At 45.0% G+C, this 27352-nt stretch overlaps 2 protein-coding genes across 2 annotated transcripts in view; both read left to right on the top strand.

Annotated features, from left to right (window-relative positions):
- The first annotated feature begins 4285 nt into the window (after nt 1-4285).
- Agrp (agouti related neuropeptide) lies at nt 4286-5365 on the top strand. The gene is made up of 4 exons (XM_055621488.1): nt 4286-4454; nt 4578-4710; nt 4870-4952; nt 5139-5365. Exons 2-4 carry the CDS (start codon nt 4581-4583, stop codon nt 5319-5321), a joined length of 396 nt encoding a protein of 131 aa, XP_055477463.1. The 5' UTR covers nt 4286-4454; nt 4578-4580; the 3' UTR covers nt 5322-5365.
- A 548-nt stretch (nt 5366-5913) lies between these two features.
- The window catches only part of Atp6v0d1 (ATPase H+ transporting V0 subunit d1), a 44404-nt gene continuing 22965 nt past the window's right edge, over nt 5914-27352 (top strand). The window contains exon 1 of the mRNA XM_055621083.1: nt 5914-6241. Coding sequence (XP_055477058.1) covers nt 6112-6241 — 130 coding nt within the window. The 5' untranslated portion in view covers nt 5914-6111. The remainder of the gene's footprint in view (nt 6242-27352) is intronic.

Raw genomic sequence — 27352 nt, 5'->3', positions numbered from 1 at the left:
TTATGGATGAGGTGAGTCATACTGAGTTCTGTGGTGGGTTGTCTGAGCCCGTGCACACTCACCGAGGCTGCACAGAGTGGTGATGGCTACCGATGCCTGCTGATGATTCTCTAGCTGAACCTTGGAGGATGACTGGCTTTCCGTTTCCAGTTGAAAGAAAAAAGAAAGTCAACTGTTTATTGGACTGCACCTTTGGGCAGGAAGCAGCTTTGAGGCAGAGCATGTTAAGCAGTGTTAACTAGACCAAATGGTACAGTGTGTCAGTTATGATCCAAGAAACCTATACTGCCGTGGCACTCCTCAACTCCTACTCAAGTTTCTTGGCCAAAGAGAGGTTTCCTCCCCTAGGAAGGCTTCCCTAGCCAACTCCCTGCCCACTGTCAGCTAAGGTGGGTGCCTGAACTGGCCCAACAGGCTCTGGAGTATTCATGTATCCAGGTACTTAGCATGTTGAGGTTTGTTTTGAGAGAGGGCCTCCATATGTAATCCTGACTATTCTGGAACTTGTTATGTAGACCAGGCTGGCCTGGAACTCACAGAGACCTGCCTCTCTACTTCCTGAGTACTGGAGTTAAAGTCACATCGTGCCACTAAGCTTTTTTAAAAACCCGCATTTTATAATGTAGCCTAGGCTGGCCTCTAAGCCATGATCCCCCCTCCCACTTGTTGGGATTATAGGCACATGTCACCACACATGACTTATGTCACTATTTTTTTAAAGTTGATGTGTCTAGTGAAACATTTCTATGCTCTACCCATTTTGTTCTCTCATGTTCCATTTTATACATTCTAATTTTTTCTGAATATAGGTATAAATAATCTTTTGTATTATCTCCCTAGTTTATATATTTACTTAATGTGAGTCTGGCTTTCAACAAGGCAAAGCTGCCATAAACATAAAATAAAATAAAAAAAATCTTTAGCTGGAGCTGGGTACGGTGGCATATGCCTGTATGAGACAGAGATAGGCAGATCACTGAGTTTGAGGCCAGCCTGGTCTACAGAGTGAGTTCTAGGACTGCCAGGGCTACAAAGAGAAACCCTGTCTTGAAAAAAAAAACCAATAAATAAATAAACAAATAAATAAGGAAAGAAAGAAAGGAAGAAAGAAAAGGAGCTGGAGTGAGAGTTCAGTGGTTAGAAGCACTGGCTCCTTTTTCAGAAGTCCTGAGTTCAAGTCCCACCAACCACATGGTGGCTCACAACCATCTATATTAGGATCTGATGCCCTCTCCTGGCATGTGGGCATAGATGTAAATACAGCACTTATATACATAAAATAAATAAATCTTAAAAAAGGAAGAACGTGTGAGGTACATAAACAATTAGGTAAGCTTCTAAAGAAGCTAACCAAGCCACATAAGTTAGGAGATATAAGTACCTATCTAAATTTTCTATATTGCATTAAAATTATTTATTTATATTTAATATACAGTTTTCCCTTGTCATTTTGGAAGTCCTTTCCTGTAAAGAAAACTCTTTTTGTCTGATGGCAAACAACGGCCATGATGATTATTCTGCATCTCCACATCGTTAAGATGATTGCTTCTGTGTTTCTGTGGTGTCTGTTGGACCCTGATGCATCTGCAGGCCTGTCACTGACTTCCTTTAGGATGCTGTGAACTCAGAGAAGAAGGAGACAGTAGTCCTGCTGCTCCCAGAGCTTCTGAGGCTTTGAGGTTAAGAGTGTCTCTTCTGTCAGAGAACCTTATTAGATGTACCATGTGGCTTTGCTAGCTGACTGTCTCTGCTGACGGACACCCTTGCCAACGGCCTACGTCACTGTACTTTGATGGCTGGATTTCTTCACTGTCTTCCCCACTGTACTTGCCTAGGATCATGAATCACCTTCTAAGCAGCGGGGCCCTTGTCTGCCACAGCCCAATGGGCTGTCCACTTGTGCACACACTACCAGGTGAAGAGAGCAGACCTTCAGGGTAGGAGGAGGCTCACTGGAGACAGGAAGAGCTGCACTGAGGATAGATGGTAAATAGGTATGGCCAAGTGTCCAGAGCCACTCTCAGCAATCCTCCTGCCTCAGCCTCCCAAGTGTTGAGATTACAAGTGTGCATCAGCTTACTGGGGCACCTTTCCAGTTCACAAGCTGTCCCTGTTTACATTTTCAGTCAGAATCTCCAATAAGAGGCTAAAAAATATGACACTGGGAAAAGTATCACATATGTACTTCACATGTTGCTGTTCCTGAACTCCAAGTGATGCAGCTAGGATATAGTCCGATTTCTTTCCCCTGTCACTTCAGAATAAAGTCCTGAAATAGAGCACCAAACTTCCAGATCAGCTTCCAAACAGGCCCCAGTGCCATGCCTGCTCAGTGACAGCCTCATCAAACTGCCTACACCCTTCTCAGGGGAGAAGAAAGGCTGACCCTTGCTATCCTAAAGGGAGAGCTCAGGGACTGCTTCCTAAGCAGGGCTTCCCTGCTCCTCAACCTGGGAAGTAGAAACAGACTCTGAGCTCTGAGGACTGTGCCCTGAGTCACCTGCAGAAGAATGTAATGCCAGCCTGACCCCAGACACCAATGTTTGCCTGAGCCTGACTTCAGATGCCAGGATTTGTTCGTGCTATAGGCCCGTCCTCCGCAGAGCACCTCTTTCCCACGAAGCTTGAACCTAAACACTAATTGATGTGAACTCTAGATGAAGGCTGCATGCTTTTTAAAAATTTTCTTTTATTTGGGGTGTTTAGGCCTCTACTTCCCTTCTACCAATCCCCCACCCAACTTAAGAAGGATAGAGAAAAGATTAGTGGGGAGAGGGGGGCCCAGACTCCTTTACTTCTCCCCGCCATTTAGGGTCAAGGGGTTCTTTTAGGGCTCCATACCAATCTCCGTCAATCGCAGAAGCAGCCAGCAGGCTCCTCCACACCGATGAGCCCCGAAACACTTCTGTCTGTCTGCCTGCTCCAAACCGCCACACCATCTCTGGTCTCTGCAAACTGCTATGCGCCACACCAAACACCACACTCCGCACAAGACAATTAACAGGTGTGGACAAATTATAGCTCAACTAAAATCCCATACTTGGGATTAAAACAAAAGCATATTTACATAACATACAAAGAAACCAAAACTTCCATTACAAGCAGTCTGTTGTCCTCTTTCCTGGTGGGAGGATTTCCTCAGGCAGCCACCTGGTTAGAAGAGTCAGCATGGACTAGGCTGTATATCCTGACAGTTATTCCATCATTTCTCATTGCCTTGTGCACTGGGATCTCCAAGATGATCCAACCTGTATTTCTTTTCCAAATAGGCATGTGTATAGTTTTTTCAAAAAAGTCTACCAAGGGGCTGGAGAGTTGGCTCAGAGGTTATGAACATTACCTGCTTTTGCAGAGGACAGAGATTCAGTTCCTAGCACTTCTATGGTGGTTCACAAACATCTGTAACTCCAGTTCCAGAGGATCCAAAAGCCTTCTTCTGACCAACCTGGGTACTGGGCATGCACTTGGGGTACAGACAAAAACAACAACCCCGCCAACACCACCAAATGTGGTGGCACGTGCTTTTAATCCCAGCACTTATGAGGTAAAGAAAGGCAGGCAGGTTTCTGTAAGTTAGAGGCCAGCGTGGTCTTACATAGTAAGAGCCTGTTTCAATTAAAAAACAAACAAACAAACAAACAAAAAAACAGTCCTGTGGGTAGCCCTCACCATGTCCTCAAACTGATGAGACCAGGCGTGGGCAGAGACCTGGCAAAACAGAGTGGAAGGAAGCAGCCATTAACACTAATGAAGCAGGCAGCCTGAAAGCTTTTTACTCTGAAGCTGTGTGCCCACCCTGGGAACAGTACGTTCTGCTCCCTTGGTTTCCAGGAACCCTAGGTGAAAAGGAGCTTGGTGAACAGGAATAAGAGTAGGGGTCTTAAAGAAGAGAAAGAGGAGGTAGAGCCAGGGGGGCTTGGCTTTAGCTGGAAGGGCTTTTTTGACTTCTCTTCCAAAGAAACCTTGGGTCTAGTTTTTCACTCCAGCCCTTCCTGGTGACACTCACTGGGTGGCTCTCTTTGGTGCCCTTGACCAAAGTTCCTGGAAGCAAAGGAAACAATATGCCATATAGACTAAGTGAACATCTGTGGGGCCAGAAAATTAAATTAAGGTCATAGGGCTGCCTGCCTTATTATTGTTAATGGTTCTAGCCTGACCCATCCCTAGGTTCTGGTCTTATGGAAATTTGGGGTCTGGACACCCTATGTTGTTCCCAAAGTTTAATTGGTTCCTGGCTGCCTCATGCCAAATTGGAGATGGGTACTTCTCTAATAGAATACTGAAAGGTTCAGGTTTTAGGGAGAAAGCCTGAATTGTGTCCCCATTTTCCTGAGAGGCCCCCTCATGCCTTGGCTGCAGGAGGCAGTCACGTGTGGGCCCTTTATTAGACGCTGCCATATAAGCTCAGGGTACAAGTGGCCAGGAACTCTCTAGGCAAGGATCAGCAAGCAAAGGTAAGTGCAAAGACTACTTTCTGGGAACCTCTCTCTCCCTCCCTTTCCCTCTCTCTCTCTGCTTTGGTAGGGTACTGTAAGGATAGGGAGGGATTAAATGGGGTTGTTTTCCTGCTAAACCAGGCCATGCTGACTGTCACGCTGCTGACTTGTGTCCTGCTGCTGGTCCTGCCTCCTACGCTAGGGGTCCAGATGGCCATGGCACCACTGGAAGGCATCAGAAGGCCTGACCAGGCCTTGTTCCCAGAGTTCCCAAGTAAGTATGGTCAGGTTGGGGGTGTGTGTGGTGAGGACAATTGCTGGCTACGAATCAGCCAGCCTGGGGCCAAGCCCTAGTTCCCAAACCCCAGTCCCAACCTTGGGAGGTGAGTACGCTGGTGCGTGGAGGGCGTGGCCCTTACATCCTCTGCCCTAGGACTAAGTCTGAATGGCATGAAGAAGAAAACTGCAGACGGAGCAGAAGAAGCTCTGCTGCAGAAGGCAGAAGCTTTGGCAGAGGTAACCCCTCAGGGAAAGGGATAAAGCAGAAGGTAGGGAGCATCGGGGCACCATCATCCGGACTGCCCAACCTGGGCAGAACTGCAGACCACCCCTGCCCCACCGCCTACTGCCATCCTACTGGGATCCGGGTGGGAGGGTTTTCTGAACTTGAGGTCAGACGTTCTTACTTGCCTACGAATGCAGGTGCTAGATCCCCAGAACCGCGAGTCTCGTTCTCCGCGTCGCTGTGTAAGGCTGCACGAGTCCTGCCTGGGGCAGCAGGTACCTTGCTGCGACCCGTGCGCCACGTGCTACTGCCGCTTCTTCAATGCCTTTTGCTACTGCCGCAAGCTGGGTACTGCCACAAACCTCTGCAGCCGCACCTAGCCTACGGATGTTGGGCAAAGGCAGGGGACGCGAATAAAGGATGGGACCGATCCTAAAGCTGTGGTTATTTCGAAACGTGGCTGTCGAAGGGTTGTTGGGCTCACCGAAGGGTAGGGGGCGGAACTACACACACCATAACCTAAGGGTCTAAGTCACTCTTATCATCTGGGCCACGTACACGGGCGACTTTAAGGCACCTGGACCCTTTGGGGAAAGCAGGAGGACACACGCCGGTCCTAGGGAATCCAGTGCAACACAGGCAGGCAAAGAGAGTGCAGCACGGCTTACCGGCGTAAAGTCTAGCTAGTGGATAAACATTTTGCTCCAAAACCCTCCCCTCCCAGGACCTCGGTTTCCGGCTGGTAGGAGTCAGCCTCGACAGCGTAAGGAACTGCACACAAGCTCACCTTTACCTGGTTGGCCAGACAGACACGCCTAACCAGGGAAAACTAAACTGAGGGCCCTGCTCGAATCCTGAGGGTTTTAGCGCCACCACGCGGTCGACTTCCAACATCGACGACGCTCCTTTGCTCCGCTAGGCGCCGAAGCCCCGCCTCTCTCTAGTGCGCAGGCGCCCAGAGGGCGGGGAGCCGCTCACTCCCGAGAACGCTTGCGCGCCAGGCTACGCGGAAGCTAGATACGATTAAAAGCCAGCCCGGCTGGGGTCACGTGGGGCGCTGCGCGTCACCTGACGCGCTTGACAGCCCGCTGCGGGCGCCGCGTCAGCTGATCTCGGAGTCGAGTTGCGGGCTGATCGGGGCTCTCCGGTCCCGCCGCCCCCGCCGCAGCCATGTCGTTCTTCCCGGAGCTTTATTTCAACGTGGACAATGGCTACTTGGAGGGATTGGTGCGCGGCCTGAAGGCCGGGGTGCTCAGCCAGGCGGACTACCTCAACCTGGTGCAGTGCGAGACGCTCGAGGGTGAGCCGAGGGTCCGGGCTGTCTGAGGGGCCTTGAGAGGCGACAGTGGAGGCCGCCCTGAGCCGGGGAGCCGGAAACCGAGGGTCTTGAGGGGTCTGCGAGGCCTCTGGGAATCCGCGAGCGGATGGCGGGCATGTCAGAAAGGAGTTGCGGCTCCGCGCCGGGCCCAGACATAAACAAGACGTCGAGAACCGCAGTGGTTTGCCCCTGCTTGGGTTGCCTCTGACCTCGTTGAGCTAGCCCTGTAATTTAGAAGGACGGGTTCCTGAGGATTGGTTGGCCGGCGCGAGGTGTGCACCTACAAGCCTCTTCATTCTGGCCCAGCCCTGGGCCTGTTGGGTGGCAATGCATAGAGAAGTTAGGTGAAAGAGCCTCTTTCTTCCCCCAAGGTCTTTGGGATCATCGTGTGTTGGTGTTGGTCTGAGGGTTGAGCCTTCCTGAGGAATTGCTAAGCCAGTTTAGCGAGTGGTTCCTCCCAACTCTGAGCTAAGACACTGCCTGTGCAGTGTCTTCAAGACCGACTGTTTGGGAAAGCAAGAAGTGGCCCTGTAAATCTGAAGTTTAAGCACAAGTGTTCGGTCTCAACCCCCATACACACACACACACACACACACACACACACACACACACACACACACAGCGAGGGGCGATGCCTTTTGGGGGACTAGTTTCTTACACAAGACAGAAGCGAAGTTCCGCTTTTTAAACACATAGATCTAAAGCAGGAGTTCCCAATCTCGGTTGGACTCCTTTAAGGAGGCGACAGAGGTAGCATAAGACAATCAGAAAACACAGATATTTACGATTCATAACAGTAACAAAATTACAGTTATGAAACAGCAATGAAAATAATTTTATGGTTGGGCACACCACAACATGAGGTGTATTCAAGGGTTGCAGCTTTAGGAAGGACGCGAACCACCGGTCTAAAGTGATTCTCAGGCCCAGCTGTAGCAGATGTACTAAGTTAGAGATGTCCCTAATTCCAGACCCTCCAACCAGGTGGTAGTGAAGGACAGAGAGCTGAGTTCCCATCTCTGAGACCTAAATGATTCCTTTGAAGAAAGATACTTATGGCTGGAGGAGGCTTGGTGATTCATCCAGTGTAGAAACCTCTGAGGTTAAGTTGAGATCATTCATTTATTATTTACCTTGAAAACTAGACTTGCCAAGTGAAAAATAGTGTTAAAATACGAGACTTACTGAAGTTAAAGTGCAGTGGAAGATTTTATGATTTTAATGTTAACCTGCAAGAAAAATTGTTTGCCTTTAGTATATGAGTGAAATGGGGAAGGATAAGATACTTTAAGATTCGGGTTTGACTGGAACTTGAGGAAAGAAAAATCCTTTTTTCCTGTTACAAAGATGTTTAGTTTTTTCTTTGAGGTAGATCCTTATTTGGGTAAATCTAAAGGTGAACACTGTTACCTTTTCTGGCTTCTCTTCTTGCTTCCCTTACTCCTGATGCTGCCCACTTTCCTATAGAATTTCTGGGAGCCTGTATTCCTGTCTTTCGAGCAGACACTGCATCATCGACAATAGGGCATTGTACTAGGGCATTCTTCCTATGGAACTGTTAGCAGTGGGCCCCCTTGTGGAACATGATCCAGACCTTTAGGGTATTTAGGGATCCCTTGTTCTTTTGCGCACAGGCTTCTCCTTTATACACAGTAGACCCCAGCGCTTGTGCACAGAAGTTATAGGACTTCAGAGCCAAGCAAGCACAGGTTTGAATCTCAACCTGTTAGTTACTGGGTTATTGTAGACAAATTGTTTACTGTCTCTGGACATAGGACTCTTCATCTGGCATATAAGCAGCATGTGTCTCACAAACACTGTGAGATGGCCAGAGTGTTACTTTGTGTAAAACACTTAGCCCTAGCCCAGCACCGATAACCCAGTAAGCACCAAAGATAAAGTCAGAATCCAGTAAATGTTAACTTGTATTGTCTGTTGCTTAACTTGCTGTTCCCTCTGCTTCCTACTTCACCTATTCAGTACTGCCCGACTACCACCCCCCGCGCCCCTCCCCCCGCTGCTGATTTAAGCCTTGTAGATACTTGGCAAGTGGTCTAACCACTGCACTGTAGCCCCAGCTCTGTTTTACTTTTTGTTTTGAGACAGGGTCTTCCTAAGTTACACTGGCTAGCCTGTACTTTGCAGCTTAGGCTGGCTTTGGTATTGTGATCCTCTTTATAGCCTCCTGAATAGCTGGAATTGTTTTTGTATTTTTGTGTGTTTTTTAAAAATTATGTGTATAATTTTTTAAAATTATATGTATGCGTGGACATGTGCATGTGAGTTTGAGTACCCTTGAGGCCAGAGAAGGAGTTGTGTTCCCTAGAGCTGGAGTTAACAGATGACTGTGAACCATGTGGGTGCTGGGAATTGAACCCAGGTCCTCTGGAAGAGCAGCCTGTGCTCTTAACTACCACACCATCTATCCACCCATCCACCCACCCACGTATGTATGTATGTATGTATGTATGTATGTATGTATGTATGTATGTATGTATGTATCTATCTATCTATCTATCTATCTATCTATCTATCTATCTATCTATATTTGAGGGCAGGGTCTCACTTTGTAACCCAGTCCAGCTTAGATTTGTATACACACACACACACACACACACACACACACACACACACACACACACTGTGGGTCAGACTTCAGACTCCCGGCACCCACATAAAAATAGATAAGTGTAATGTCCTGCCTGTAACCCAAGGCTCAGGAAGTAAAGGTAGGATTCTCAGGGCAAACTAGGCTAGTCTGCAGTTCACTGAGAGATTTTGTCTCAGAAAATAAAGTGGAGAGTGATTAAGGAAGACACCTGATGTCAAACTCTGGTTTCCATTTGTACTCACATTCACGTGCCCATACACTTTTTTTTTTATTAATTATACTTTATTTACTTTGTATCCCCCATAAGCCCCTCCCTCCTCCCCTCCTAATCCCACCTTCCCTCCCCCTTCTTCACACATGCCCCTCCCCAAGTCCACTGATAGGGGAGGTCCCCCTCTCCTTCCTTCTGATCTTAGTCTATCAGATCTCATCAGGAGTGGCTGCATTTTCATCTTCTGTGGCCTGGTAAGGCTGCTCCCCCATCAGGGGGAGGTGATCAAAGAGCAGGTTAATCAGTTTATGTCAGAGGCAGTCCCTCGTCCATATACTTTTAAATACAAGTAGCATATGTACCAAATACATAGATACATGCTAATAAAAAAATGTGAAACCGCAGTAATTGGTGAATGCCTGCCACCCCAGTATTTGAGGGGCTGGTGGAGGGAGATTGTGAGTTTGAGGCTAGCCTGGGCTGAATACTGAGGCCAGTCTCAAAAACAAAAGTGAGGGAGGAAGTAAACAGATAAACTTAGTTGGCAGAGTGCTTGCCTAATATGTATGTACAAAGCCCTCTGTTCAATCCGCAGGTCTGCAAAACTGGGCTTAATGGATCACCCCTATAATCACAGCACTCTGAGGATAGAGGCAGGAGAATCAGAAATTCAAGATCATCATCTGTTATGTAGGTTGTTCAAGACCAGCCTGGAACACATGAGACATTGTCATAAAAACAAGCAAACAAAGAAAACACCCTCAGTACTTTATTATATAATCAAATAAGTATTTAGTGGCCAGCATCCACATGACAGCTCACAGTCTTTTGCAACTCCAGTGCCAGGGAATCTGAACCTATCTGTTGGCCTCTGAGGGCACCAGTCATACACACCCTTCACAGACATATGTGCAGGCAAAATATCTGTACACATAAAATAAAATAATAACAAGTTTTTAAAAAGATTTTAAAAAAATTAGCCAGACATGGTGGTGCATGCCTTTAATCCCAGCACTCAGGAGGCAGAGGCAGGCAGACCTCTGTGAGTTCGTGGCCAGCCTGGTCTACAAAGTAATTCCAGGATGGTCACAGCTACACACAGAAACCCTGTCTTGAAAAGCAAAACAACTAAAAAAGAAAAAGAAAAAAAAAAGAAAAGCAAAACAACAATAACAATAATAATTTTAAAATGTATTCATTTAGTGTTAGATTTATGATTGCTTCAAGCATTATTTATTTATTATTTTTCAAGACAGGTTTTCTCTGTAACAGCCCTGGTTATCCTGGAACTCTCTTTGTAGACCAGGCTGGCCTCAGAACTCAGAGATCCTCCTGCCACAGCCTTTTAAGTGCTGGGATTAAAGTTGTGTACCACCATGCCCAGCTAAAACTTTTAGAATTTTAATTAGGATATGCATATATGTATATATTAGTTCTAATGCTCTTAAAATTTTAGAGGGGTTGTCATCTGCATGATATATGTGCGTGAGGTACAGATGTGCATAGCTGCATGCTGTGTGGGAGTCAGATGACAACCTTCAGGAGTTGGTTTTCTCTTTCTACCCTGGAATCTGGGAATCAAACTCGGGTCCACAGGCTTGTTCAGCAAATGCCTTTATTCAGTGAACCATCTCAATGGCCCTCTCAAATTGTTTTTAGGGTTGTAATTTGCCTTTTTTAAAAATTCTTTCTTCAAGACAGGGTTTCTTTCTGTAGTAGCCCTGGCTGGCCTGGAACTCACTGTGTGACTAGGCTGGCTTCAAACTCACAGAAATCCCCTGCCTCTGTCTTCCAAGTGTTGGAATTAAAGGTGTGTGCCACCACTGCCCAGCAGTGATTGTTTTTCCAACACAGATGGTGCATTGTAATCCCAGGCTATGCTGGAACTTGCTATGTAGCCCAGGCTGGCTTCATATTGACAGTAATTCTCTCTTCTCAGTTTAATGAATGCTGGAATTACAGCCTTGAGCCACCACGTCTGGCTCAAATATTTTAATATATTATCTGTCTCCATTTTTTTCTTTTTAGTTTAGTAAAGAGGTTGAATCGTTTGATTAGTAGATTTTCCATCCATCTCAGTTTTGCTCATTGTTTCAAGACAAGGTTTCTCTCTGTGGCCTTGACTGTCCTGGACTTGCTTTGTAGACCAGGCTAGCCTGGAACTCACAGCTATCTGCCGGTCTCTGCCTCCCCGAGTGCTGGGATTACGAGTGTGCACCACTATGCCTGGAGAGGGCTGGAGAGATTGCTCAGTGGCTAAGAACACATACTACTCTTCTGAGGACTGGAGTTTAATTCCTACCACCTACATCAGGCAGTTGGCAAGTGTCCTTAACTCTCATTCCAAGGGAACCAACCTCCTCTTTTGGCCTTTTCAGGGACTGCGTTCACATGTATAAACCCACCCAGAGACATCCATATATGCACATAATTGTGAATAAAATTAAAACAAAAAAATCTTAAAAAATAAACCCCACAGTGTGTTTTGCCTGAATGTATAAATAAATAAAACCCACAGAGGCCAGAAGAGGACATTGGATTTCCTAGAACTGGAATTACATATGGTTGTGAGCCACTGTACGGGTTTTGAGAATCAGACCTGGGTCTTCTTGAATAACAACTAGTGCTGCTAACTACTGAGCCAACTCTCCAGCCGCAGTCCCTTGATTTTTCTTTCTATTTTGGGGGTGGGTGGGTGGGGAGAAAGTGGGAATGGATAATGGGGATTGAACCTAGAGCCTTGGGTATGCAAACCTGGTTCTCTATAATGGAACACATCTAGAAATGTACCTCTCTCTCCCCTGTAAGCCAATAGTTAGATCCAGAGGTTTCATTAGATTCTGGTTTGTTTGTTTTGTTGGTCTTCCTGAGATAGGGTTTCTCTGTGTATCAAGCTCTGGCTGTCCTGGACTTCATTTGTAGACCAGGCTGTCCTGGAACTCACAGAGATCCATCTGTCTGTCTCTGCCTCCCAAGTGCTGTGATTAAAGGTGTATGCCACCACATCTGGCTTGTTTGTTTGTTTTGAGGCAGAGTCTTACTAAATAAAGACAACAGGATTGTTTTTGGACTTGTAAATTCACAATTGTCTTTCCTTAGCCTCCCAAGTATTGGGATTATAGGCACAGACCACCATGTCCAGCATGACTTATGTATCTGTCTGTCTGTCTATAATTATATTTGTATGTATTATTTGTGGTTTTGCTGCTGTTTGTATTTTGAGGCAAGGTCTTGAAAGCTGTGGTTGTTCTGGAACTTGCTATGTTGACCAGGCTGGCCTTGAACTTGTAGAAATCAGCCTGTTTCTGCTTTCTGAGTGCTGGGATTAATGATATGAACCATTAAACCTGGGTGATTATATATGGTAATATTTGCATTTCTATTAGGAAGCACTAAATATCTAGTTATTACTCTTTTTTGTGTCATAAGATATCATTGGCATGTATTTACCAGAACCATTATTTAATAAGGGTTGCAAAATGATGATTGCAAAAGGGGTAGAATGTATCCCTTTTTCATTCTGTTTGTTGGAAAATAATACTCGGAGATGATAATCTGAGTCCTAGGGGTGGCTCTCTTGACTACAAGGCCAGTTACAGATTTTTAGTAATTTAGTTTTCTTGTCACTCAAACTTGGAAAATACAGAAAAGCAAGTGGGTTTCTGGATTATGCTGTATACTCCACTAATGACTACCAGAATGCAAGTTTTCTAATCCATAATGAGGGGTTCACATGGCATTTGGGCAGTTGGGATGTTTCCTTCCTGTTGTCAAATATCACGTGAGAAGAAGAGCCCTTTTTTCTTCTTAATTTCCATGTGAACTAAGTGGTCCTGAGGATAGTTTTTCACAGCCAGTCAGATACTTGGTGCCATGGTCGAAGCCCTCACTTGGATGTGCTGCTTATATTTCAGAATACCTTTTCCCCCCAGTATTTGTGTGTGTGAGAGAGATTATGTGTTTATGTGGATGTGTGCATACATGCGTGTGAGTACTCATGCACATGTGTGTGCTTGCATGTAGAAGTGTCTTTGTGTCTTTGTGTGTGTGTGTGTGTGTATGTGTGTGTATTTCGAAACAGGGTTTCTCTGTGTAGCCCTGGTTATCCTGAAACTTTCTTTTTAAACCAGGCTGACCCAGAATTCACAGAAAATCTTCCTGTCTCTGCCTCTAAGTGCTGGGATTAAAAGTGTGTACCACTAATGTGACTCAGGTATTTTTCTTGACTGCTGTCAAACTTAGTTTTTGAGACAGGGTTTCTCTGTGACCCTGATACTTACATCACTGTGGATAAGCTCTAGGGATCTTTCTATCCCCACCTGCCAAGTACCTCACAAGTACAGACTGTCTGTGAGTCCACACTCAGATTTTTTTATGTGGGTGCTGGTGATTAAAACTCAGATTTTTGTGCTTGCACCACACTTTACCAGCTGGGCTATCCCTACAACACCTCGAGTAGTTTGATTCCTCTTTGCTCTTGTGTAATTTTTCTTCATATTTCCTTCTGTAGTTTAGCATTATTTCATAAGAGATTGTCTGGTGTGAAGGAAGACTGGAAATCTAGGCTGGGCTGGGCTAGTCAGTTTTATGAAACTGGAGGTGCAAATGTTGATTTCCATGAGTTACAAGTTATTTGGCATTGAATAATTGTGGGATGGCTAGGAAAGTGGCTGGAAAGTTCATCAGAAATCAACTATTGAAAGACTACAAAAGCCAGAGGACTTTTCCTTGAGTTCAGAGTATGGGAGCATAAGACTATTAGACTTGACTTTTAAAGGTAACTGCAATTGGTAAGTAGGCATGTGATAGAGACTACTTTAGAGGAGAAAGAACAATATGTAGGTTTCTTTTTTGAAGATGTATTTTATTTTATCTGTATGAGTGTTTGCTTGAATATATGTTTGTGTACTGTGTACATACCTGGTTGCCTTCAGAGATTAGGGTGTCAGATTCTCTACTGGAGTTACAGTGGTTGTGGTCTGCCATCTGGGTGCTCAGAATTGAACCAGGGTCCTCTTCCAGAGCAACAAGTGCTCTTAACTTGTAAGCCCATTCTCCAGCTCCAGTCTGTAGGTTTTTACAGGCTTCTAACCAGAGGTGATGACTTGTGCTCAGGCATTGGCTGGGAGTACTGTAGAGGAATTTTAGGAAGAGCATAAGGAAGCTGAGCAAGAAAGACTGAGAGAGGAAAAAAGGCTGAGTGTGTGGTGGTTCATACCTGTAATCCCAGCCCTTGGAGTGCAGAAAGCAGAGTTATTAGTTCAAAGTCATCCTCAGTTATATAGCAACTTTGAGGCCAGCTCGGACTATATGAGACTCTTCTAAAAAAAGAAAATAGAAAGAAAAGAAAAGCAAACAAGGAATTAAGGTTGGTGTCCTCATGTTTGGGTTAGGTAAGCGTGTAGATGACAAAAAGAAATGATGACAGCATGTAGGAGAAAGAATAGGTAGGGACGAAGTGAGAAGATGAGCATTTGTGAGTCATCTGAGTGAAGGCCCCCACACTCTTCAGGTGTAAGGTTTGAGCTTGGAAGACAGCTTTGGGGACTGCAGTAGAGTTGTAACCGAAATCCCCAAAGGAGTATGGAATAGAATAGAGGACAGAGATTGGGTCCTTCTCTAGAAAGTGCTTCAGTTAGCAAAGTTGGGAGTGGGATGAAGGAGGACAACTGTTTAAGTGGCCAAAGGCATCTAACTCCCTGAGAGATAGATAACCCCAAGAGAGGACCTGGAAGTGAAGGGCATGATGAATCTCAAACATGGACAAAAGCTTTGTAGGAAGAATTTTTATTTAGTTTTCCCATTCAGAAGTCATAAGTGACCTTAGTGAGAAAAGAGGAAAGAAGTGCTTAGAAGCTGATGAAAGTGGATTGGCAGAGGTGCCAACTAGATACAACAGACCTCATTGATGAACAGATCCCAGATTAACCACTCACTGATTTTGTGAGCCAGTCATTTGTGAGTAGATCATTTATCCTGAACTGTAAAACAGGAATAGAATCCCATAGCTGATGGTTAGTCCCAGTGGTTCATATCTGCTCTCACGAGGCTGAGGTAGGAAGAGTGCTTATGAGCTTTGGAAGTTTGAGGCCAACCTGGGCAACATAGGGACACCATCTTTAAGGGGAGGTGATCATGACACTTCAGGATGTTTGGGAAGGACTAATGTGGAAATAGTTGGTGAATGAATAGTTAAGCTGGCTGTTTCCACTGGTCATTTTTCCTTTAGTTACTAGGAAGGAGGTGCCGTGGTGGGGTCCTGAATGGGAAGTACAAAGCTATCACACAGGCTTCACTTATGACGGGTGTGCCTAATATGTTGGAGGAACTGCCCCTTGCCTTATACAGTTCCTGCAGCAATGATGATGATGACCACCATTGCTAGAATAACCACCATGATACATTATTAGACTATGATACATTATCAGACCCTAGATCACTCTAAAATAGATGAAAACTTTCTTAACACTCATGATGACACTTCTTCATTATAAAATAAAACATGGGGAGATGTTGGAGGTTGTAGTTCTCCCAGACCAGAAAGCCATTCTGAGCTCAGGGTTAAGGTATAGGACTCCCTTTCCTTTCCAACCCATTCCCCAAGGGGTACTTAGCCATTGTTCTCTGGAATTAAAGTCAAACTAGCCCACTGCTGGTTCCTGGAGTGTGTGATTCCTTGTACAATGCTTGCTGGCCGTTCCAGGCACACTTCTCATCCAGGAACACTTCTCATCTCATGCCCCTACTGATTTTTGTGGGCTGTTTGGAGACAGCTCCCAGGCAGGAGGAGGACAACATAAGATACAGAGCATTCAAAACAGCATTGAATGCCCAGTAGGCACAGAGCACTGGGAAGAGGATAGGCTATTTGGGTGAGTTTCTTTTTAGAATGATAAAAATGTCCTAAAATTATGATAAGGGAATACAGTGAAAACTTTACACTTTAAATGAACAAATTGTATGGCAAGTGAGCGAATCTCAATATTATCCAAGTCTAGGAAGTGGGAAGAGCATTTCAGGGAGAATTAGTGACATTAGTCATATCAGAACAAAACTACAGAGTATTGGAGAATCTTTGCAGGTAGAAGAGCACATGAAGAATGCATAGAGGCTGTATCCTCATAAATGTCCTGCTGTTGTGTAGAAGGCTGTGGCTACCTCAGAAGCACATATTCATCAAGAGGGATAAGAGCTAAGATTTTTAAATTATTTATTTATTTGTTTGTTTGTTTTATTTTTTGAGACAGGTTTTCTCTGGATAGCCTTGGCTGTCCTGGAACTGGCTCTGAACACCAGTCTGCCCTCGAATTCAGAGATCCATAAGCCTCCGCCTTCCAAGCGCTGTGATTAAAGGTGTGCGCCACCATCGCCTGACCTGAGAGTTCAGTTTTTTGTTTTGTTTTTTGAGACAGCGTTTCTCTGTGTAGCCCTGTTGCCCTGGACTCACTCTGTAGACCAGGCTGGCCTAACAGAGAGAGATCCGCCTGCCTCTGCCTCCTGAGTGCCACCTAAAGACCACCATGCCAGGCGAGAGTTAATTAAAAAGAGAAAGATGATTAGGTTCAGTTAAAGTCAATGTGTAGGAAATGTCTTGCTTAAGAGTTGCTGGGAACTGGAGAGATGGCTCAGCAGTTAGGAGCACTTGTGGTTCTTGTGAATGACCAGAGTTCAATTCCCAGTGCTCGAATGGTGGCTTACCACTATCGGTATCTCTAGTTCCAGGGGATCCTATGCCTTCTGAACTCTGAAGGCACCAGGCATGCACCTGGCACACACAAATACATGCAGACAAAACACTCATAAAATAAATAAATCTAAAAAAATTTTTTTTGTAATGCTGGCCAATTTGTTAGTTCCAACCCCGACTGTCTGTTCGATCCCCAGGACTCACATGGTGAAAGGAAAGAACTGACTCTCACCAGTTTCCTCTGATTTCCACACATGTGCATGGTTTTGTGCAGACACAGTAAATAAATATTTGTAGAAGGGTTCTAAGGTCAGGCATTGTAGCACATGCCTTTAATTTTACCCAAGCACTTGGGATACTGAGGTAGGAAGATAGTGAGTTGAAAGACAGCTTTGGCTCATAGGCAGACCTTGTCTTAAACAAAAACAAAACCACAAAACCAAAATGACTTTTTGTTGTTGTGTTTGTTTGTTTGTTTTGGTTTGGTTTTGGTTTGCAAGACAAGATTTAGCCTTGGTTGTCCTGGAACGCTCTCTGTAGAGCAGGCTAGCCTTGAACTCAGAGATTCACCTGCTGTCTCCCAGATGCTAGGATTAAAGGTGTGTGCTACCAAACCGGACAATTTCTTTATATCATTTTGTATAAAAATATTTATGTGTTCCATTTTGCTTTGCTAGGGTAGACTAAACAGGATTTCTGAAATGAGATGAACACAGCTTAGACAGCAAGATTATCTAGCTCAGTCCTAAGTCCATCAGAGTCAGGTGTGATTCAAAACAAGAGAGGTCAGAGTCCTCTCTAGTGACCACAATCTAGTGACCACAAGAGAGGTGGTATTCAGGGGGCATTGGAGAAATGTCTGCAGAAGGCTATAACCTAGGGATATTTTTCACTAGGGAAGGATGGGAGTAAACATGAGTCAGTGAGAGACTGACTCATACAGAAAACTTCAGTATTTGAGGATCTGTATTGTTTCAATGTTCTGGGCAATGACGTCACTGTATGGAGAGACCCCAGTGCCCAAGGATCAAGGAGTTGGTATGGATCATTAACGGCTGTGCCTGCTGCATTGCTTGCTTGCTTCAAGAAAATGAGACCTCCAAATTGGGGGTGAAGGCTGCTGAGCCATCAGGAACTTGATCCTGTTCTGGATGAAGCAGAGGGGAGTTGTGGAGGAGGTAGGGATTGGTTGTATGATATAAACAGAAACCTGCTCTGGAGCTCTGTATTCTCAGCAGTTAGACTAGGGGCTAGTGGCTTTGGATGACAGCATGAACTAAGGGAGCAAAGGACTGGGTCAGGGATCAGAAAAGAGGATGAAATCTACTTTCTATTAGATATCGGTGAGAGGTATTAGAAGTCAGGCATCTGACTTTAAGAAAGTCTTGGATGAGCCCTGAAGCTGTTCCTGATGTACAGGACCCCTGAGGAGAAGACAGCTTGAGTGTGGCTAGGATAGTAGAAGAGGAGGTATTGCCTCTAAGATATGTGAGAGAGAAGTCCAGTAAGCATGTGAGGAAGTAGCACTAAATTAAGATACCAATCTGGAAGTCATCAGAGGCTGGAAGGAGATAGACATGCTCAGTCAATCCTAGGCTTGCAGCTAGGGCAGCCTGCCTTAGGAGCCCAGTCCTGCCCAGTCCTGTGCCAGGTGATTAGAGAAGAGTTGTAACTGTGGGCCAAATGTGTACAGTGTGGCCTAACAAGGACTTCTGGCATAGAGCCTAATTTTTGAAAGCAAGTCAGAGAAAGAAACATGCTGGAATTTCCCTTTCCTTCTGTCATCTCTCTGTGTGCTTATGGGGTATGGTTGGTTTTGTTTTTTTTCTAATACATACATATAGACACATATCTGTATCTACACACACACAGTTTATTTTTTGCTTTTTTTTTTTTTTTTTTTTTTTTTTTTTTTTTTTTTTTTTTTTTTTTGAGGCAGGGTTTCTCTGTATATCCCAGGCTATCCTGAAACTCACTCTGTAGACCAGGCTGGCCTCAAACTCAAAGATCTACCTGCCTCTGCCTCAGGAGTGCTGGGATTAAAGGTGTGAGCCACCACCACCTGGCCACAAACAGTTTTTGTTGTTGGTCTGTTTTGGATTTTGAGATGGATTGGTTTCTCTATGTAGTGAGGCTGGCTTTGAATTTGCTATACAGACTATGATAACTTTGAACTCCTGATCCTCCTGGTTCTTGGTAGGCAAAATCATTATCTTCTTAATCAAAACACTGCCTGTATATGTACTGTATGACCCTGTAACCCCGTAGGATTATATCCTATGGCTGAGCATAGGGTAGCAAGCACAGAGGTATTCTTGGCAGTCCAGTTAATAAGAGAGACTACTAGAACCAGTGGCATATTCACTAGTGTGGTTGGAGTGGCTAGATAACCCATGCAGTACCCTTACAGTGGAACACTAACAGGAAATTTTCTAAGTGCTGATTTAGAAATCTATTGTTGGGAGAAAGTTGTAAAGCATTGTGTATAACATAACCCCACTGTGGTAGAACACTAGAAGGCATGCATATGAACAAGCATTTGGAAGCAAAGGCCCCACGCTGTCCAGTTATAACCTCTAGGAGAGAGACTGGAGAGGCTAGGAGGGAGGAAATTTTTTATTACCTAATTTACCTTTCCCCCCTACTATTTGAATATAAGAATGAACAAATAATACTTGAAAAACTTAGAGTGGGATGGAAAGATGGATCAGTGGTTAAGAACATTTGTTCCTCTTGTAGAGGACCCAGGTTCAATTCCTAGCACCCACTTGGCAGCTCACAACCGTCTGTTAACTCCAGTCCCACCCACAAGCACAAGGAAGATGCATGATTCACAGATACATGCAGACAAAACACCCATCTATGTGAAATAAATAAATACTAAAACAAAAAACAACAGAAACTTAGAATGTTTGGTGAAGATACTTGAGAAAATTAGAGCTTATGGGTACTGACATTTAGTAGTCATCCAAGCCAAGACTTGAGCTGGTGAGCTTGGAGCATGTCTTCCAGACTTTGGTTCACAGCATTATAGGGCTAATTTGAGGCTGAGGGATCTTAGAATCCAGGGAATATTTGAGGACCCAGGCCAGGCTAAGACTCCTTGCACATCCCAGCCTAGAGCCTAGGGTATAGCTGCCCTGGGCAAGTTCTCTCTTGCCTGGCTATTTTCTCTTTCCTTTACCTCTCCCTCTCCATCCCCATTCCTGATTTCCCTTCAGATTACATCTTACTAGTATATACTTTCACCTGATTTTATCTGGAAAGCTATTTATGGTCAAGTCAGTAAGCGTCTGCCATGTAACTCAAGCAGGACATGTCAGGACTGGTTCTGACAAGTGATAAAACACTTTTTCTTGCATTTACTCAGCAATTTCTTGGGCCTGGTTTGTGAGGTGAAAACAGTGCCTACACTCTTGTGTGGAATTTTTGTTTGTTCGTTTGTTTGTTTTTCTAGGCAGGGTTTCTCAGTATAGTTTTGGACTTGCTTTGTAGACCAGGCTGGCCTCAAACTCACAGAGATTCACCTGTCTGTGCCCACCAGAAAGCTGGAAATACAGACGTGCACCACCACAACAGGCTCTTTTTTGGGATTTTTAAGGTAGCCACTTAAAATAGGCAAATGCCAGCTCTTTAGGACCCCTGTAGAATAAGGCTTTCTAGGTGGTGGAGACACCTTATTTCTTTATTTTTCCATTTTGTTTGTTTTTGCCACAGGGCTGGACGCAGAGAGACAGTGGTGCCCCTCACTCACTCTCCTGAGCTGAGTGCTGGTTTAAAGGCATACACTACTATGAACTGCTTTTAACACCTTCTTTTAAATGTTTTTGCATAGACTCCTCTGATAACATTAGTCCTCCATATCCTGGTTTCCTTGTTTTTATTTTCAGACAGGGTCTCACTATGTAGCTGAGCCTAGCCTTGAATGTATCATCCTCCTGCTCTAGCCTCCCAAGTAGTGGAATTGTAGGCATGTGCTATGGAACACAGTCTCCCCTTTCTTAGGTGGTCATATCAAACGTAGCAAAGTGTCTCCTGCCATTAGAGCAAGTTGACTTGAGAGGAAGAACAGAACCACCATCCCTGAGGGCATAATAGTTTTGTCTCTAGTCCCCCTTCGCCTCTCCTGTGGTTGCAGAGTGCCTGCTGCAATATCCTGCTTCGTTCTCCAGCTTGCAGCTCAAATGACCAAATATAATCCAGCTCATATAAGGGCCTATAGTAAAGACAAACAGGTGCAAAGAAATGCTGTAATAGACTCTGGTAAGTCATCTGTGCCTGCTTAGGGCTATCAGACCTCTCTGGTTACCAGAATTCCTCCTGTTCTTTGTAGGGCCAGGCATTAGGAATTGCTCTCCTTTTAGCCAGTTGTGTAAGGCTGTGCTTCTGTAAAGTGAAACAGAAATCATGCACAAATTGTTGCTAATTAAGATTCAACACTGCAGTTCTCACCAGAATGGGTGCTCAATAGACATATTTTGTGACTGGATGAGTGATAGACCCATAATGGTACTAGCAGGGTCCTAGGATTTTGAATCTAGGGGAAAGGGAACTAAGGACACATACTGAAGGGGTCACTATTATCCTATTTCTGAGTAATAAGTGTCAGTAGAAACAACAGTTCTGAGAGTTAAAGGGAATTAGAGATTTGGAAGGTCTAGCTGAGCTAGAAAACAAGAGTGTAGCAGACTGAGGGTGCTAAGCTTCCTTCCTCATCCTGTTAACCTTGCCCCTCAGGAAATTGCCTATACCAGTGTTAAACTAGTTTCTCGTGTCAGACTCACACCGCCCTGGCACACACTTTGGCTTTTCTAGACACATGTCTACTTCTGAATTAAATTTCATTGTTTGTTTGCTTGTTTTTTTTTTTTTTTTTGTTTGTTTTTTTCAAGGTGAGGTTTCTCTGTGTAGCCTTGGCTGTCCTGGACTCACTTTGTAGACCAAACTGGCCTTGAACTCACAGTGATTTGCCTCCCTCTTTCTCCTTGAGTGCTGAGATTAAAAGCATGTGCCACCACTGTCATCTGGCTTCCTTGTTGTTAATCATTTTTATGTGTATTGGTGTTTTGCCTACATGTCTGTCTGCGTACCACCACATGTGTGCTTGGTACTTCAGGAGCCAGAAAAGGTCATGGATCCCCTGGAACTGGAGTTGCAAATGGTTGTGAGCTCCCTTGTGGGTTCTGGGAATCCAGACCCTCTGGAAAAGAATCTAGATCTCTTAATTGCTAAGCTATCTCTCTAGCCTTTATTTTATTTTTTTATAAATGTGTATGAAAAATGTACCTGCATGTATGTATGTACATATGTGCACTATGTGCCTGCCTGGTCAGTAGAGGGCATTGGATTTCCTGGAACTGTAGTTATGGATGGTTATTAGCCACCATGTGGGTGCTGGGAATTAAACTTGAGTCCTCTGCAAGTGCCTTAAGCTGTTCTCCAGTCCTCTAAATTCCCATTCTTTATGACACATTTTCTGTACCTCTCTGCAGGTGTCAGAAGTCTCACACTGCAGGGGCTGATGGCAGGGGAGATGGAGACCAAGAGTCTGAGGCATGATGAAGTTAAAAGGACGTGTTGAGAGGGAGCTGGAGCTACAGAACCCTCTTCTCGCCAACCCCTCGTGGTTGTCCATAAACCCATCCTCCCTTTGGCCACAAGAGGGCGCGCTAGGATCACGCTGTCGCACCATTGCTCTGTCTGTGCTTCTGCTGTACACAGCAACTGTCCATGGCTGCTGTCCTTTAGTATTCTGTCCTGGGATCTCCTTCTGTCACTCCAGTCCCCAATTAGCCTCTCAGGTTAGGTGTAGGTTTCATTGTTCAGTATTTTCTGTTTAATTCTTCTGCTCTTTTTTTTTTCTGTGTCCCATCTTCCAAGGATAGGAAGAAGACCAGAGGACATTCTCTGATAGTCTCTGTCCTGATGTACAGGATGATTTAACATTGGCTGATACACTATCTTCATTTACTTGCATGTAGATCATTCTTGCAGCTCTCAGAGCTGGAGCAGCAGCTACTTCAGTGTGCTAGCTTATGCACTCTTAAGATGTCATCAGGGTTTCAAGTAGGAGCTTGAGACTCCCCAGGGGCCAAAACCTTGCTTTCCAGGCTTTTAAAAATATACCCTTCACTAACATTTCACCATTGTTCATTCTACCCAGTATTCATCTGTAAGTATAGACTCTCCTCAGTTTCCTTTGGAACTCTTAGAAAGACATTTAGGCCTATGTATGTCACATACAGATAGAGCATATATGTAAGTGACTCGGAGATAGAACTAAGCATGCTCCCAGAATCCAAGTAAGCAATATTGGCCTTATAATCATACCAAGAATGGGGTCATTAACAGGTAACTGACAACTCTTTTTCCTCCTCCTCTGTTCTCATTTGCATGCCTTTCCGCTGAGGTCACTGCTTCTGCTTAGCCAGTATTGGAGGTTGGTTTCCTTCATCTCTCCCTCCCTTTAAGAGACAGGAAAATGAAAGATCGCTTTAGCTAGAATGCTATTTCATAACCTGGATGCTTTTTCCACCTATCCATAACCAGCATCCTGCAGCTCCCCTGATGGATGGTGAAGATATGCTCAGGGGCCTGGCCTGGATTGACCATCTGAAGACAGACAGGCAGACTCTTAGCAGGGGAAGGGTTCTGCGAGGAAAAGCCCTGACTGATTGCTGGACACTTTTCCTGGCCAGCCCTGTCTGTTCTAGCCAAGGGCACTTGTCTAGACTTTGGACTTTCAAACAGTGGATTTGGGCCTTCAACTCAACTAAGACTTCATATTTGGTTGGTAGAGGAGGCCTGCTTCTTGAGGAGTACTCTCTTTTGTCTTGTTGCTGTTTGTATTCTGAGGGCTTTAGGTCCCCCAGATATTTTTCTTGCATCTGCTACTAGTCCTGCCCAGGGTGCTTATCTGATAGCCTTCAAAGGTTGTGTTACAGGGTGTCAGAGTGACCTAGGCCTGGCTAGACTACAACATGGCAGAGCTAGACAGGCTCTTGGGGTAACTTTTCCAACCCTCTTATTTTATCTGGGAAAATGGGTCCCAGATAAAGCACAAGGACTTACTCATGGTCTCCTGATAACATGTTTTGGCTCTTCAGGTTCAAATACTCTCTATTCTCTCTTTTTCTTTATTTACTATTTAATTTGTTTATTCAAGGCTCCCTGGACCATACCTGTGTGATTCTAGCTCTTGACTCAGTAAGGGGTGGTTCGTGGAAAGAATCCTGGCTTCTGGGGCTCTTGCCAATCCCTCAGGCTTTGCCACAAGCAATCTAGATTAGAGCTAATGAGTTGGGAGTTGAGGAATTTAGGTGAGGTGCAACCCAGGGTCTGCTGCACAGGACCCTGAGGCTTCCAGGTCACATGTGGTAGCTCATTCATTTTCTCCACCCACTAAGTTTCCAACTATGTTCCACATGGCCAGGCCTCGGGGAACAGAGAGTCCTGGAGGGTCTTTTAATCATTGCCAAGGCTGTATGCTTCTCACATCTTCCAATAGCTTCCATCATTTGTATCTAGCTTTTGTTTCATTAAAAATATCTATTTTTAATTAGAGAGAAAGAGTGAGTGTATGTAGGGGTATTTGTGCATGTATGTCCAGGTACCCATGGAGTCCAGAGGAGTCAGGTCCCCCAGCATCTGGTTACTGGTGGTTGTGAACCACCTGATGTGGATACTGGGAACCAAACTCTGGTCTTCTGCAAGAGCAACAATGCTCTTAACTGCTAAGCCACTGGATCTACCCTTTAAACTATGAAGGTCCCCAAGCATGGAACTGTTGCTTTGCCAGAGGCCAGCCAAAACCACAGTGCTGGTCACATCCAGTCTAGCATTTTACTGTTGCTTCACACATGTCTTACTGTGTCCTTGAGTGGAATTAATTGGGCATAAGCTCAAGGCAGAGTGAATGAAGGCTACAGAACAGGACCAGTCTGGATAGTTACTCAAGATGTTGCCACCTTCTTGCCTAGTCCAAGTCTCTTGGTTCTTCAAGACATGTGTATAGAGTGAATCAACTCTGCTCCTGGCTTGAGCTGCTCTGTGCAGTTTCCATGAGCTGTGGGAAATGGAGTTTCATACTGGAGGCAACATGTCTTCAAGCCTTGAATGAGGCTTGATACTTTGAGCCTGTCCTTGAGGCTGAGGGCAAAGCAAAATGAGTATTTCTATTTCTTTTCTTTTCTTTTCTTTTCTTTTCTTTTCTTTTCTTTTCTTTTCTTTTCTTTTCTTTTCTCTTCTCTTCTTTTCTTTTCTTCCTTCTTCTTCTTCTTCTTCTTCTTCTTCTTCTTCTTCTTCTTCTTCCTTCTTCCTTCTTCCTTCTTCCTTCTTTCTTCTTTTTTTTTGAGACAGGATTTTACTGTGAAGCTCTGGCTGCCCTGGTCACTCTGTAGACCAGACTGGCCTTAAATTCACAGAGTTCTGCCTGCCTCTGCCTCCTAAGTGCTGGGATTAAAGGTGTATATCACCACTGCTTGGCTAGTATTTTTTTTTTTTTTTTTTTTGGCTCTCCTTTGAGCTGTCTCTGAGCACTATGGATTTGGCAAGATGCTCCTGCCAAGATCCTGGCATGGTTTCACAATGATCAGAGCCTCTGGAGATCCCTAGAATTACCCTTCTCCACTTGAGCCAGCCTTGGCTTTTCTTTATGTCCTTATTCCAGAGGTCTGTGTGTGGAACAGGAGCCCAGCATCAAGGACTGACTAGATCACTCAGGTGCTGTGGTCCATCAAACCCATGACCTAGACATGGACATGAGCCAGAATTTGAACACAGCTCAGTGCTACTGGTGGCCTTCATTTGGCTGCCTGGCACCTAGCTAAGTCAGACCACTTTATCTCTTTTACTCACACCCAAACAGATTCAAATCTTTGGGAAATGTAAAATAGTTTTCCTTACAGCCCCGGATTTATTCCCGCTCTGCAGATTATCTGACTGTAGTAGCAAACCTAGAGAAGAAAGCTTGCATGAGGCCAAAGTGCATGGTAGCAGCAGAAGAGGTATGGCCCCCAACTCCCAGGGTAAGGTCTCTTGATTGCCAGGCTAGGTTGTGGTTGGAAACACAAGGAAGCTATCGTGCAAGCTTTGGGTCTTTTGGGTCATACTAGTCCTGTGAAGTCTTAGGACCAAGGAGGGAATAGCCTAGTGAAGGTTGTCCTGTTGGATTATCACTCAGTTAGAAGAGAACCTCTTGGAACTTGTCCTGGGTGCAGCAGTAACCAGTTCTGCCCCTCCCTTTGGCACATGAAGCCTTTGCCTGACTGGCGCCCTCCTGATTGTCGGATGAGTTGACTTCCTCATGGGTTATGAGAGATGCTTTCATTGTCCTAGCTATAGGGACGGGGTGTTCCTGAGATCATGTAGGTAATTAAATGTGACTCTGCTGCCACCTGCCACCTGTCCAGAGCTGGGAGGGGGGTGGCTAACCTGGGACAGATATCCTGATGGCTTTTGGACACGGGGAGTGATCTTCCTATCAATGTTTGATATTGGTGGGTGGTGTCACCAGCATCAGCTGGTCCCCCTCTGTGGGTTAGCCCCACGCCCTGCTGTCAGTGCCTCACCTTAACTTAAAAGCCTCCAGCATGAAATAAAATTCAAGTCCAGAGATCAAGGAGGGAGAACTCCCTGTCCTTTCCCTGCAGGAGCCCTGCCCCACACCACCTGAAACCCAGCAACTGTATATGGCTGTGCCAGCAGTAGATTCCAGGTTCTGTTGGCCTGCCAGGTTCTAGGGCTTCCCATGGAACAGGAGCTGTATTTGGCTACTTTACTTCCTGTTTGCTCCCAAGGTTCTGGGACTGTAGCTCAGGGAAGTCCAGAGTATAGTGTGTTGGGCAGAGTTGGGTCATAAACTCTTGTCTGTCCAGATTTTTGGGCTGCTTAGAGTTCTGTATGATCCTGTTGGTAAGTAACACATGGACTTTGGGACAAGCATCCTAGATCTTGAGCTAACTGTATTCTTTCATCTCTAGTAGAGATAGAACTGTGCTTCTGGTGTGTTTACATGCTCATGGGGTATAGGGGTCCCACAGGTGGGGACATGGAGGACATGCTAGAGCCTGGAAGAATTGCTATAGACCATGGAAAGGAGGATCAGGAGAATTCTTGGGAGGGTTGAATAGGGCAGCTTGACCTGCAGCTGGAGTGGTGGAGACTATTGGGCTGAGAGTGTTCATTAGGAAGCTTTGTGTGGAGTCCTTTCTGCTGGAAAAGATGGTCTGTATTGTGCTATGTTGATGTCTCTCTGTACATATTACTTCAATTTAATGTCTGGGGTAGGGGTGGGCATCCAGTGGAATTGCTAGGAAGCCAGCCAGGAGCCTAGATATAAAGATGTACTGTAAAAGACTCATGGCCAAGTTGCAGGACAATATTTGAACCAAGATTTTTATGGCTCCAAAGCTCAGATTTTTCTTGAACCAGGCATGGTGGTAGGTACATGCCTGTAATCCCAGCACTTAGAGACAGAGGCATTAGGATTTTTTAAGTTTGAGGGCCAACCTGGCTTACCAGTGAGCCCTGTATTTAAACACACACACACACACACACACACACACACACACACACACACACACA

This window comes from Psammomys obesus, unplaced genomic scaffold, assembly GCF_907164565.1.
Source record: "Psammomys obesus unplaced genomic scaffold, mPsaObe1.curated_primary_1811, whole genome shotgun sequence".
Lineage (NCBI taxonomy): Eukaryota > Metazoa > Chordata > Mammalia > Rodentia > Muridae > Psammomys > Psammomys obesus.
Note: the sequence above shows the minus strand (reverse complement) of the source record. Positions and strands in the feature narration are given on the sequence as shown.

Bases quoted from the DNA above. Each gene is read 5' to 3' on its own strand.
- Agrp (XM_055621488.1), top strand. From the start codon at position 4,581: ATGCTGACTGTCACGCTGCTGACTTGTGTCCTGCTGCTGGTCCTGCCT. The intron at 4,711-4,869 runs GTAAGTATGGTC...CCTCTGCCCTAG, and splicing joins CTTGTTCCCAGAGTTCCCAA to GACTAAGTCTGAATGGCATG. The intron at 4,953-5,138 runs GTAACCCCTCAG...CTACGAATGCAG, and splicing joins AGGCAGAAGCTTTGGCAGAG to GTGCTAGATCCCCAGAACCG.